We start from the raw sequence: 14902 nt of genomic DNA on the forward strand, positions 1-14902 counted from the left end.
GCAATACAGTATCTGTTATCTACATGTCAATCTATGAGTGCACATATACCCTTTCAAATAAGTACCTTGAGAGTGAGAGCATTGTCATAGATAGGAGATCTTTGACTAACCTTATTTATTGCTTAATCCAGGGGTGTTCAAAGTGTGAACTGGGGGCCAGTTTTATGTTGCCCCTTGGTATATGTTCTGCTAATTAAATTCAGTATGAATGAGCTATATTATCAGATATGACACTAATGGGCTTTAGCACCTATACCACAAAGACCACTAAGACCCTCCTGTTAAATTGAAAATCTATGATCATATGCGGCGTCTCACTCCTGCGTATCTTTGATGACTTTGCGCTCTGTTGCTCTGCAACAAGTACACGGATCATTTTTTAAAATCCAAATTATAAAGCGTTTCGAACAAACAAAAAATCGTACTTTTTTCTTTTTTAAAAATATAGTTTTTTCATCGGAAACAAACAAAAAACATGCTCATGCTTGCTTGAAAATACCACAACTACACTGGCTTTGATGACACCGCTTACACACTTTTTCTTTTTTTTCTCGACTATCATGATTTTTTTTGTGTGAAAAAAAATACACCTTTATTCGAGTTACAGGTTTCTAGATACAGATTTTATTCTAAAAAATGCACTACTTATTTCTGAACAAATTTTTTTTTTCTGGAAACGAATTTGATAGACAATATTCATTTTAAAAACATTTTAGAATTACTTTTCATTAAAATGGCAACACTACACAAAAACCGACACATTTACTCCTCGTGGCAAAAAAAAAAAAAAAAATCCCACTGAAAATGTTATTTTTGATCTCACATTTACTGTACTTCATCATAAACCAGTCAAGCTGGCCTTTTATTAAGAGTATTTATTTTTGTCCACCAGATGGCGCTACTTTTCCCTTTCAAAGCATGCAGGAAACTTACACACCTTTTCCTTTTTTTTTAACCTTGGTTGAGAAATTCTATATGTGCGTCTTTTTTAAAGTTAGAAAAGGATGTCTGTCTAAAAAAAAAGTGTGTTTAGCTTTGTATTGTATTCAATAAAAGCAGTGGAGTTCTGCAAACATGCAGGCGCCTTTCAGTAATACAATGAATATTTGATATTAGGGGTGCACGATAATTATCGGGCCGATATGAGGGAATTATGACGTCATACCAATAAATCCGATAACATTGAAAATAGCTCCAATAACCGATCTTTTTAAAAAAAAAAAAAAAACGATCCTACTGTGCTGATGAGCCAATCAAGCGCTCCTTTTTTCTCCTCCCCGTGACGTTAGCGGCCTGTCGTAACTTCCCCTGAGCTCACTTGTAAACAAACATTCGCTTTCGCCTGCTAGTTGGACCAAATGGTTGACAATCCGGAGCTAATTCGGCTAGCAGGCTGCGTACCAGTAGTTCGTTAGCCGTCTCTGAAACTGAGGAAGATAAACAACTGCGGTCGGTACAGATCGTGGTTTTATAGCGAAACTGCCTTATGGAAGATGCTACAGCCAGTTGATGGGACTTACACGCAAGGGCACACGGTGGCTGAACGGTTAGCATGTTGACCACACAGTCAGGTGATCGGGAAGACCGGGGTTCGAATCTCCACTTGAGCATCTCTGTGTGGAGTTTGTACGCTCTCTCATTTACTCCGAATACTCCGTTTTCCTCCCACTTTACAAAAACATGCATGTTAGTTTAACTGGAGACTCTAAATTGTCCATAGGTATGAATGTGAGTGTGAATGGTTGTTTGTCTATATGTGCCCTGCCATTGGCTGGCGACCCGTCCAGGGTGTACCTCGCCTCTCGCCCAAAGTCAGCTGGGATAGGCTCCAGCATACCCTTGCGACTCCGACATAGAAAATGGATTGATGGGTTTGAAAGAAAAGATATTGTGCTTCTCTCTTTGATGTGTAGATTTTAGGCAGAAGTAGCTTTAAAGTGGAAACATTTTTTAATATATAACTATATACACAGCAGTATTTGGGAAGTTGTTTCTTTTCTCGTCATTTTTACGGTACATAATTAAAAATAAATACATAACAAGTATAGTTTGCGTGTAAGTGGGGCATATTTGTTGACGGTCCCTGGAGTACGTCACTCGCGCTGTCAGGTTTGCGTAGGGGGAGGGGCGGAGAGGGAGAGAGGGAGAGAGAGAGTAGAATACCGGCGGGCTGGCGACGTGAAAGGGAACACACACACACTCAACGTAGGACGGCTGAGACGAAACAAGAAAAGAAAGAAGAAATTAACCACCTTAAAAAAAGTCGGAACAACAAGGACGAGACCGCTTGAGAGCGACGCACTTAAAAAAACGAATTCCGCCCGTCGTCATTAGTTTGTCATCAATTAGCCGTCAAAACAAGCTAGCGCAGCGCGAGACACTTCAGTTGTGGTTGTTGGTTTTGTAGCAGAAAGAAACCTTTCTCAACTCCTAAGCCGAGTTATCCCCTCTTTGCTTTGTAAAGACAACCTGTAGTATCTTAGAAGGAGGTGGAGAAAAAGAAGGAGGCGGAGGAGGAGTAGAGGGAGGCACAAAGAGAGCAGAGCATCCACAGAGGAAGAAGAGGAGGACACATACTAGCATCCTTATTTGCATTTGGGACAATCTTCACCATTCACCTGCAACAAGAGGTAAGACTTGAAAAATGTGGACGTGTGTGTGTGTGTGTGTGTGTGTGTGTGTGTGTGTGTGTGTGTGTGTGTGTAGAGGGAAGGAAGAGGGGGTCTGGGACAAAGAGCAAAGGGAGCCCCCCCGCCCCCCCACATGACATCCGTGTTGTAACCTACAGCTGCCTAAACAAAGAACCCTCTCCGATGCCATGATTCAGCCCCCCCATCATGTTGTGTGTGTCCTCTGTGCCTCTGTAGGGATCCACGGGGCTGCTGCCGCCGCTGCCGCTGCTGCTGCTACTTCCTCCTTACCTTCACAGGTAATTTCACCTTTATTTGCCATGAATAGGAATTTGATCAGGATGATTGTTTTCTGATTGGCTACTTACAGTTTGCATCATTGTTTGAGCAGAAGCTCTTTGTCATCAGCAGCAGGCATGGGCTGTAAACACGCCATCCCGACCAGAATCTGCCAGCAAAGCTCAAAGCAGGCTATTTTGTTCAAGATGTTTTCATTTTGGAGATATGGCGTACAGGCATTTGACACAAGGCAGGGGTGTCCAAACTTTTCCCAGCGTACGGTGAGGAATACGCCCTTATTCTAGTTACAGATGACAACTTTTTCACTACTTTTTTCTGTAAATTAATAAAGACGAAATTAATGACAATATTCATTTTTAAAACATTTTAAAATTAAAATGAAAATGGCAACCCGTGTAGATATACTAACAAGTTGTATTATATTTATATTTTTGCTGTTGTTTTTCAATTTTACAAATATTTCAACTGTCTTCTTGTCATGATTTTTTCCATTGCGTAATATTTTTGACTTTATTCTATATAGACAGATGGATGTTTATGGTCATGAAACTTAGCTTGGTGGCTCCACTTGCATTTCTAGCAACATTAAGACATGCTAAAACGTAAATGTTCCACATTTAACAGGTGTAAAATATAGACAGAAAATATAGAATGTAAAATATAGACAAAATATACAGTATGGTGATAGGGTGCAGCAGACTCGAGCAGCGTTGAGGTATTGCACATAAAATACATACGTCAAGAAATGTATAAAAACACAGTGAAGAGTGGAATGCAATAAATAAGTAAATATCACAGGGTATAAGTGTTGCATTGTATCAATATACACCGTTGGAGGGCAAACGTTTTGACTCGCGGGCCACATTGGGTTAAAAAAAATGTGGCAAAGGGGCCGCCTATACAGAGGTGGCATCAAACAAAACGACGTACTTTCTCACGGCGCAACGAAAGCAAAACACAACACATCCACAGCAAGTTAACGCATCACATAAACCAACTTGGTAGACAGCAACAACTAAGCGCTAAACATAACAAACGTACTTCCAAATGCCCGCAAGGCATGCTGGGTAGTCCAGCTGCAGCCACAATATGAACTATGAACAATAAAAGACAGGATGTCAAGAGTATGTTAAGTCCTCCTTGTTTACCCCCTCAACATATTTTGCAATCAAGCAAAAATGCGACAAACATGGCAAAATGTTGGGAGAAAGAGTACCACGAGCCACCCAGCATGCCTTGCGATGGGAATATATGGGCGTTTTTTTGTGTCATGGATGCTGCAGCGTAGATACCAATTTGTGTGCCCACATGGTGCAGTAGGTAGGTTACTTTTTGCGTCGTGTGTGTTGACGTGTTGTGTTGTTTGGAACACCGGCTGGGCGCGATGTGGCACGCGGGCCCGATGTGGCCCACGTGCCGCAGTTTGCCCGCCCCTGATATATACACATGTCCATTCAGTCCTTGGTATGTGTGTCGGGTGTGTCAGTTCAGTTAATATTGCGAAAGTGATTGCAGAAGTTATTGTAAAAAGTAAAAAACATTTTCTCGTAGTACCACCACGTTATGCTCATAAAGATATTTTCTCGTAATTTTTTCAGTTTTTCTTGTGTTTTTCTGGTTTTATTGTATTTTTAAAATGTGTCGTGCACTTTGGACACCCCTGGCACAAGGGATAAAGGACGCTCATGGATGAAACAAAGAACCAAAGAAGCAGGAAAGAAGTACCAATGAAAACAAGCCAGCTTGCATCTTACGAGAGCGTAGGAAAGAATACTATTGCAAAAATACCAGACGAGAACAAAAAAAAACAACATTGTTAAGAATTTTTCTCAGAAAGCAGACTGCCCTCAAAATTTTTGTGGTCACAAGCTTTAATAACTAATGGTTTAGTTTATTTTGCACATGCCTGCTGAGGTTGCATTGTAGTGCGTCACGTTTAGTCAACCAAGTCAACCTGTCCGAAAAGGAGTAGGAAGAAGCAGAGCTTATTTAATCCTACCCCTTCTCCGTGTGTCCGTCTCTTCACTTCCTGTGTTCCACATGTTCACATGTGACCGTTTTCTATTAAGAATGTGTTTAACGTAGTTTGTGGATCACTTAATCAGTCACGGAAGACGAAACAGAATCCTAAATAAAGATCACGATAACAAGAAAACAAAGATAATGGTCTTTTTTTTAATACTTTAGACCCGCCTGCTCCTCTTCAGGGGGGTACCTGCCTCTGAATTGTTTTTGGTCCCCCACCACCACCGCTGCCACCACCACCACCCCTCTGCTCCGTCCCGATGAAGGAGGCCGACGCTATCAAGCTTTTTGTGGGGCAGATTCCCCGGAATCTGGAGGAGAAGGACCTCAAGCCCATCTTTGAGCAGTTTGGCAAAATCTACGAGCTCACTGTGATTAAGGACAAATACACCGGCATGCACAAAGGTGGGTCTCGGCCCTACTACTACTACTAGTACAGAGAGAGAGAGAGAGAGAGAGAGAGAGAGAGAGAGAGAGGAAGGGGTGAATTTTCACAGCCTTGATTGTCACATATCGCCATGGCAACAGTCACACCTCCTCTGGTCTCCATCTCCTGCAGCATGAGCGTCTGCAGATACACAAGATGTGTAATTTTACAACACATTGGACATGTAGAGAAAGCACACACAGTCAGAGTGTGCGTGTATGTGTGTGTGTGTGTGTGTGTGTGTTATGAAGCAGATTAGGCTGCATGCTCCAATCAGTTTAATGGGCCTGTAAGCCAGTGTGATACAAGAGAAAGAATCTGCTGTTTTGAGAATCCTCTCGGCCACATTAAGCTCCTCTTAAAGGCAATGAGATGAACCATAAGATGCTTGTGTGTGTGTGTGTGTGTGTCTTGTTCTTATTAACATATTTGTCATCTATTCCCCATCCCTTCCCTGCTCTTTGTGAACGTCCTAATCGTCGCCTCTTGTCTTCTTAACTTCATCAGCCTGTCTGTCAACGGGATGCTAACCTGCTGCTAATCTTGTTGTCTTAGTGCTGGTGACAGGTGTAGTAAACGGCTCCGGCCCTCCCTCACACACACAGACACAGGTACAGCCCATAGGAAAGCAGTGGGGGGAGTGTATTTGGAGTGATCGTGAGGCATGCCTAGTGGTTGCTACTCTATATATTTATATTTATATATATATATATATATATATTTTTTAAAGGGCCGGCATGGACTGTGCCGAGCCCGTGAGGCCTTGTTAGCCCTGCGCACACGTCTGTGGTGCTGTCATGTGTGCTGACTCGTGCCGTGCCGTTTCTGAGATGTGACGTGTGCCGTGGAGTGTCCTCTGCTCTAAAGTGCATCATCATGGTGTTGTTAGGCTCTAGGTGCAGTTGCATGAATATCTATATTTGTAACCCCTCGCGCTATGAGCCCTGCAATAATTCATGGCAGCTGACAAGTAATCAGGGAGGGCAAATCCTGCATTCAATGATTTAAATGCTGTGGTACTATATACTGTGTGTGTGTAGTTGTACAGTAGGTGGTTGGGTGCAGAGACTCAAGTAGAGAGTGATGAATATTTGAGCCTCTCCCTGGCCCACTATACCTTAACTCCGCTCCCTTCTCTTCCCCACGCTCTTTCTCTGTGTGACAGGATGTGCGTTTCTGACGTACTGTGCGAGAGAGTCTGCACTCAAAGCCCAGAGCGCCCTACACGAGCAGAAAACACTACCGGGGGTAAGTGCAGATCACACGCTCCAGACAGCGCACCCTTCATGACTATATACAGCAAACTTGCATATATATATACACTATACATACACACAGCACAACTTCTCAGGGTCAGAGAGGTTGGTCAGCAGCTGACTTGTTCAGTTTTCCCCATAGGAAATAAAAGTAGGACCCTACGAAATGCGTTTGATTTTTTCCCAAATTCCGTTTTTTACATTTTACAGTTATTTTACCAGCATAGCGTGTGTGCTTTGCGGGTTAGTGAATAAAATGCCCGTTCATTAAATGCAAATATCCTTATATTTACTGATGCAATACATCAACGGACAATTTTGCCCAGTAATTGAGAAATGGATGTAGCTTGGCTAACTTTTCTAATGGGATGTCAGCCTCTGCACACGTTGCTACTAAATCTTCGACAAACTGTAATGCCCGTGCTTGTGATTAAGGAAGATGGAGTCACGGATGCAATTCCAACTCCATATTTTTTATGACACTCTTATTTTGTTTACACAGTTAGACGAAATTGGGCAAACGGCGCTCTTATTTTGAAGGCCGGAAATGTGTTCTCTGTGTGTTGAGAATGTCTGCAAGACGAGCCGGGTGCAAGAATAAACGTGCTTCTCGTCTTTTTTTCACTGAGAACCTGCACGTCGTCGTCGGGCATTGTAAAATGCTCCTGACGTTAAAGCGGTAAAACACAAAGCAGTGAAAATATACTCATCCAGCCCGAGTCGCGCAAACACAAGTGCACTAGCATGCTAAACTAAGCTAATCCCACCAGCTTCCATTCGCGCACCGTAAAAGGCGGTTCCGCCGACTTTCGCCGGTGTTTATTGCCATTTCAACATGTTTAGTTTGGGAGGAGGCGGTTTAGCGTTTGTAATGAGATTCCGCTGAGGAAATACTTCCCCACACGAAGGTTCCTTGTCCTCACGATGGCAGCATTTCATTCATATTATGTCAATTTATCAGAGATTCCGCGTTCAATAATAACTTGATAAAACATATATAAGGCGCTCCGGAGTATAAGTCACAGGACCAGCCAAACCATGGAAAAAAGAGCGACTTATAGTCCGGAAGATAAGGTAATAATCAAACTCAAACTGGTGCCAATCTTGTTGGCAATGTTTTAAGTAGGGTTGTCCCCATCCAATATCGATATTGGATACGATAGAAGCAAAAAAAAAAAAGGCTACTGTTGCCCATTGTTTATCGCGGATTTGTTTCCAAATCAATCCAATGAATAAGTGAATTTTCGCAAAGTAGGATTCAATACTAATGAATGGAATAATTTCATAGTTACAGCATAGAAAACCTGTTTATGACCATGTTTTTTTTTAACATTATCAAATAACACCCCTATAGTCACCTTTATATTTGCATTACCAAATATAGTAGACACGATAAGTGATAATACGACATAATAACTCACACGTTAGCGTTGGGAAGTTCCGTCCGCCGATCATCATCACTAGGACGTTAGTCACAGTCTTGAGATGAATCTGCCACTTGAAACATAGCAATCTACCGAGCTAACTAGTTAGCCTCCAATTTATTATTTATTCTAAGCTTAAGAATAGGTTTAAAACTGGGTGGGGAAGAAGGACAAAGTAAGAAGCAAAAAAAAAAAACCCTACCACTTCCACATGGAATGAAAGGAGAACTGTTTTTCACTATGTCATGTTAAAGTAATGTAATGTAAGGCAATGTCTTATCAATGTAACATTACTGACACCAAGTGACCACAATTGTCTTTCAATATTTTTTGACTTATAATAGGCCACAGTCATCCACAAAACTGCAAACATTTATTGATTAATTCATTTTTTAAAAATCGCTGTAGAGTGACGGAGCGATGTTTGAACCACGATGTTGCGAGGGACGACTATATCGGATTATATCAGTGCACCTAAAATCTCTAATATCGGCACTCCGATACAAGCAGTACATTCCAGACTCCGCCCCAGCACACGGCCCCATGATCTCAGCAGCAGCGTGTGCTGGGATGTCAGCTATGTGGGCAGTAGTTGTTTTGTTAACGTCTGAAAAAGTGCAAAACCTGTCATGCACAAGTTTCCCGTTGCGGCACAGAACGGGGGATGTTTAATGCGACTGACCTTCATTGCACTTTTGAAGCAGCATCACAAAAACACGGCTTGAGGATTTTTGCAAGACCACGGCTTCCTCAAACATCCAACGCTGTCCGAAATGTTTGCAAAGCGTGAGAATCCCAAAAAAGTCATTAGCTATAACAGAAAAGCCCCGGAGGTGAGTAATGTCGGGTGTACACGCTTCATTGAGCACCTCGAGCCTACCCGCCACGACATTCATACAACAACAACAACAACAACAGTAAGTTACCCAGCATGCCTTGCGAGTTATACATTTGTATAAAATAGTCCTGTTTTGCATGTATACTAGTGTGTAAGCCAGGGGTGGGCAAACTGCGGCACACGGGCCACATCAGACCCAGCAAGCAGTTCCTAATTCCTTTTTTTAAACCTTTGACCAGTGTTATTGTGGCATGCTTGAGTCGTACAGGAAATAGTCAGATGCAATCTGTAGCTTGTACAAAAAGGCAATCCAACACAAAACAACACATCAACAAACACGTGACGCACAACGTAAACTAAACAAAATAAATAAATAAATACCTACGCAAAATATCCATGCCAAAACTACACCCATATAGGCCTGCCGCAAGGCATGCTAGGTAACTTGTGGTCCTCTCTCTCCCAACAGTTTGTCATGTTTGTTGCATCTCTGCTTGATTGCAAAATATGTTGAGGAGGTCGTCAGGGAAATAAAGAAGGCGGGATGTTAACATATTCTTGATATCCAATGTTTTATTGTTCATAGCTCATATTGTTGTTGCCGCTGGACTACCCAGCATGCTTTGCTGTGGTTTCTTTGCACCGTGAGTAAGTATGTCGATCTCTCTGCCAAATTTTTTAAACCCAATGTGGGCCCGCGAGTCGAAAAGTTTGCCCACCCCTGGTGTAAGCGTTCATTTCCATACCCGCATAGTCCATGTGGTGCAGTTACATTGTGTGTTCCACATGTGTTACTTTTTGTGAGGGTGGTTGTTTGGTGTGATGACCTCCGGTCGGTTTGTGTTAAGCACGTCAAAATAGACGTGTTGGTGCTCTGAGAACGCAACCCCACAAATAGCCGGGGATGTACTGCATACGGTAAAATGTATACCTACATGCACATAAACAACGTGCGTGTGCGTGCGTGTGTGTCTTATTGGAAATCACGCTGCCATTAATAACAGCGTGACATAGCTGAACAGCCAGCAGGCGTCTTGCTGCTAAGGACAAACACTCGCTCTTCCCAGGGGACACAAAGGGTACTACGTGAGCATCATCATCTCCATTTCGCCATCCCTCTCAGTCTGTCCATCTCCGTGGGCCCCCTCTGTTAGCCTCCGGTGATAGCTGCCGCCTGGAGAGTGTGTGTAATTAATGTGGCCATTCCCCTTTGTCTCATCCCGGTCTCCCTCAGTCTCTGGTGAGGGATTGTGTGCAGGGCTAGGACACTCTTCATTATGGATGGGCTCTGTGTCTGTCTCATACGCTGTACTTCCCTGTCACTCCCTCTCTGTTTTTTCTCTGCCTCGCTCGCTCGCTCGCTTCCCTCTGACCTGATTTCCAGCGCAGTCAAAAATGGATTTTACGCTAACTCTTTGAAATACTTTTGCATTATTTTAACCCCATTTTTTTGCCGGTAGCCTATGTGTGAGTGATGTGGGGGGAAAGAGGTTGCTGACGTAGCAATGGCATTTTCCTTCCTTATCTTAACCTATTTGCGGTCGTTAGAAGAGAACGACCAATGTGCGTTTACAAATCCCCCCGCACTCCCCACCACCCCCGCGAGCCCGCTCTCAATCTCATTCTGGCCGTGTCGCCTCGCCGCTGATCAGAGTTTCAGTTCCCGCAACTTCTCTCCGCAGGCAAGGGTGCTGATAAGATCTCTCTGTGAAAATGGTTGGAGCCTGAATAAAACACTCTGAGGAGGAGGAGGGGGGATATACACACACACACATACACACACACACACACAAGCGCAGAATGTAATCCCTGCATTTTATATATGCAGTATATGCACTACGACATGCCATCATCCCTGTGTGCTAGCACAGCAGGTTAACTGTGGCATTAATCCAATTAGGGCCCTCTGAGGGCGTTGACCTTTATGTAAAAATCATTTCCTAACTGTCTGCTGTGTCTCCCCCCCCCACGCTGCCCTATGTGTCCTTTGACTCATCCTCTGACCTTTCTCTTTCATGACATGCACAACTGGTGTGCTGCAGCCCCAGAGAGATTATTATTTATATTTTACTTCACGCTGCCTTGGACATAGACAAACATTTACAGTCCACTCACACATGCAGTGGAACCTCCCAATTTAACCTCCGGTCCAGGACGCTGGCGCACTTCCTACTTCATTGTTCGGAAAAATATGTCGACGCCGTCGGATTGGCTGGCTGATGTCGACATAAGCGGTTGTTGACATAACCAACAAGAGCAAGCGATGATAATAAAGTATTTTTTTAACCTACTACAGTTTCTTGACAGCGTTTGTGCATATTTAAGACACAAAACAAGTTTTTATAGTTTTAAAATTATAGTTTTACATGCATAAAACAATTCTAAATACATATCAATGATGAATGATCAAACCTTTAACATGGAAACTGCAGCCACCAACATGACTTGCAGCGCTAAAATAGTCAGATGCAAGCTGTAGCTTGTACAAAAGCACAGCACCACACGTCAGCGCATATGACGCGCAAAGTAACCTACCTACTGCACCGTGTGGACATACAAATAAATATCTACGCACAATATCCATGCCAATAAAACACCCATATATTCCCGCCGCAAAACGTGCTGGGTAGCTTGCAGTCCACTTTTTCCATTTTGCTGTGTGTTTTGTAACATTTTTCTGAGTTTGTTGCATTTTTGGTTGATTGCAAAATATATTGAGGAGGTCATCGGAGACGTAAACAGGGAGGGATGTTAACATACTCTTGATATCCAATGTTTTATTGTTCATAGCTCATATTGTTGTTGCCGCTGGACTACCCAGCATGCCTTGCGGGCATTTGGAAATAACAGTTTTAAGTTACGTTTGTTATGTTTAGCACTTAGTTGTTGTTTGTCACACACGTAGTTGATTTATGTGCTGTGGATGTGTTGTGGCTTCGTTTCGTTGCACTGTGAGCAACTATGTCATTCTGTTTGAAGCCACCTACAGATGGCCCCTCTGCCAAATTTTTTTAACCCAGTGTGGCCCGGGAGTCAAAAAGTTTGGCCACCCCTGACCCCTGATTTAAGGTTACTTTTACCTTCACTGAAGATGTGACTGTTCCAGCAAGCTCAACCACTACCACTTTCCTGTTTTCAGGAATCATGTCTTCCGTGAAGGTAAAAGTAACCTTAAATGTTCATTTATCCCTTTCATTCATCAGTTGTTTTCTGCATGTAAAAACTATAAAAACCTGTTTTGTGTTAACATTTTTGGCTTTCTGGAACGGATTCATTAGATTTACATTATTACTTATGGGAGGAATTGATTCGGTTAGCGTCCGTTTTGGTTCAAATCGGACATTCTGGAGCGATGTAATCACGCTAACATTGTGGACTGGTCGAAAGCAAATCCAATGTTGGTTATTGTTCGAAATCTTTTTGCTGCAGGCCATTAAAAAACTATTCGCCACCTGCAAATGGATCCCGGGCCGGACTTTGGACACCACTGGTTTAGATACTTATTATTTGTCGCTTAAAGGATGAGGTTTCTAAAGTTCTGTTTGTCTTTCGGGGAATATTTTGCCCCAGATTGTACCAATTTTGAGTTTTTTTTACTTTCTTCCTTCGGCTATAAATGTCCTAGCTTGTTTTTGCATGCGCCCGTCTGAGATTTGGGTTGTTTTGACGTTAAAATGTTTCATTCAGGCCAAAATGAGCTCAAGTAGGATTATATATCTATGCATTTTTTTATAACAAGGATAAATTGCCGTCTTGGGTAAAACTTTTTCACAAGCTCTGACGTTTCCTTTTAAGATTTAGTCCTGCCATCGCATGTCCCTGCCTGTCACCCTTTTTCATATTACCCCCTCTGACCGGATTTAGACAATTTATCCTGCTCTTCACATATCATCCCTCTGTCATGTCCTTTTCATCTCCTCCATATTCATCCCTATATATTTTCCCCTCTATGCCTTCCCCTTTTCCCTGCTTTTATCTTTTTTATCTCATTCAAATCCCCTCCGTCCTCTGTTCATCTCCTCCTCTCTTTATGTTCCACAGTTTCTCCTCGCCGCCACTGGAATATTGCTGAATATTCTCCTCACAACCGACTCCCCACCCCCCACAACCCTTTTCAGCTCTCGCTTCTTTCTTCTTTAAAATATCTCTGTGGTATCCCTTCATGCGCCTTCTTCTACTAATGTCTTTTTACTCCCTTTTTTCCCCCTCCCCTGGCTGCACACTCACACTTCCTCCTCGGATTCTCATTTCACAGTCATTTATGGTGACCCTTCTCCTAAGTCCTCCTCCCTCCCTCCCTCATACCCTTCGTTTCATTTCCCCTACTCTTGATTAGTTGACCCTTTTGACCGTTTCACACCCCCTTCTTCACTCCTCCGCTCCTCTTCCTCCCCAGCTCCACTTGTTAAGCTGCTTGATTAGTTTCTCACAAACTCATTTTCATAGTCACATCCTGCAGGCTCATCGTGGAAAAAGCTGAAGTGTGTGCACGTGTGTGTGTGTGTGTGTGTGTGTGTGTGTGTGTGTGTGTGTGTGTGTGTGTGGTCAAAAAGGGTGTCTTGGGATGTCTCTCAATTGCCAGTGGAGCGTCAAGCATTCCCCGTGAATGAAAACAGATGCAGATAGACTCAGTGATGGGATTTAACGGCGATTTAAACACTTGCAACCAGCCCGGGGAGGAACTAGTGCTTAAGTGCACCACGCGAGTGCCATCTCGAGAACCTGCAGGCTGGCAAATGAGGAAATAAGAAAGAGGGACGAGATGGACAGATGGCCAACAGAGCAAGCTGCGCCTTTTGTTTACTTCTGAGGAAATAAAAGCTAACAGGGAGATTTTATCGGCCACAGTGGCCAAAATGAAAGTGCGAATGCTCCACTCCTGTTGTGGCATATTTGATACAATGTAGAGATTCCCTCCCTCAGATCTGAGAATTACATTTACTGTTTGGTCAATTTAATTAACTGGGCAAAATTGCACATATACAGTGGTACCCGTTTATGTCGACGCCCCACGGTTTCTCAGAGGATTTTCTGAAGCTGTGGTTGTGGGTTGCATGGGACTGCCGCTGCTGTGAGGTGCCTCTGCTGCATCTGCAATTGTTTTTTTTATTATGACAAATAACAATTTTTATAACTTATGTATTTATGAACTTATTTATTTAATGTTTTTTAACAACCAGCAGAAGGTGAGCTACTTTATGTGACTGCCAACATTTAATTGTACTTTATTTACAAAGCACATCTCCACTCAGTGTGCTCATTTGTCGTTAAATATAGGTGTAATGTAAGAGGTGAAGCAAATATTCTTTGGTGAACTACTCAACATCAGCTGGTGAGCTACCGCTAGCATATGAGCTACAGTACCTGTCGGAGAGCCCTGTGATAGCATCACTGTCTAAAGCTGGACACACTACGTGTTTGTTGAACAAACACATCACACATCTAGTGTTTTGAAGACAAATCACGAGTATTATAATGATAACAAGAGAGTAAGATTGCTAAGTGACACTTTAAAAAGTGAGTTAGCATGAACATGATAGCCACTTCTAGCTCGCCTGTGGGACAAAACGAGCTGGCAAAATGGGTAAAAGACGCCAGATTGAAACGTGAGCGATCACACACGCCGACATAGATAAGCTTCGCATGTGACAAGCTGTCGTCTACTGACTACACATTTTACCAACTATTTTTCATTTGCACGATAATAAGGAGCGAGGTGAACGTCAACACAAGCGGCGTACTTTTTTCTGGTCACACATGAGCATGTGTCGACACGGCAGACAGGCGATTCCGGTGCATGTTTATCAAAATAAAGCGCAGTGAAAAATTTTTTGGATATTTTAAATTTTTTTCAATCTACTGTAATTGTGGTCAATATGTGCGTAAATAATAATCTATATATGTATCTATATAGCATATACAATATATACATTCATACAATATACTACTTAACATTGTTTTCAAGTTAAAAAAAGGTGTTTTAATGTGTGGTAGCTTTTATT

General features: G+C 42.6%; 1 protein-coding gene across 4 annotated transcripts in view; it reads left to right on the forward strand.

Moving 5' to 3' along the window:
* Positions 1 to 2142: 2142 nt before the first annotated feature.
* Positions 2143 to 14902, forward strand: part of LOC129184666 (CUGBP Elav-like family member 3) — a 70354-nt gene continuing 57594 nt past the window's right edge. For 2 of the 4 annotated variants that reach the window (XM_054780794.1, XM_054780793.1), the window contains exons 1-4: positions 2143 to 2630; positions 2868 to 2929; positions 5118 to 5360; positions 6548 to 6630. In XM_054780794.1, coding sequence (XP_054636769.1) covers positions 5216 to 5360; positions 6548 to 6630 — 228 coding nt within the window. In that variant the 5' untranslated portion in view covers positions 2143 to 2630; positions 2868 to 2929; positions 5118 to 5215. Of the gene's footprint in view, positions 2631 to 2867; positions 2930 to 5117; positions 5361 to 5937; positions 5994 to 6547; positions 6631 to 14902 lie in introns of those variants that run through there. The other 2 variants (XM_054780796.1, XM_054780797.1) reach the window with 2 other exon arrangements.

Source organism: Dunckerocampus dactyliophorus, chromosome 7 (genome assembly GCF_027744805.1).
Source record: "Dunckerocampus dactyliophorus isolate RoL2022-P2 chromosome 7, RoL_Ddac_1.1, whole genome shotgun sequence".
Lineage (NCBI taxonomy): Eukaryota > Metazoa > Chordata > Actinopteri > Syngnathiformes > Syngnathidae > Dunckerocampus > Dunckerocampus dactyliophorus.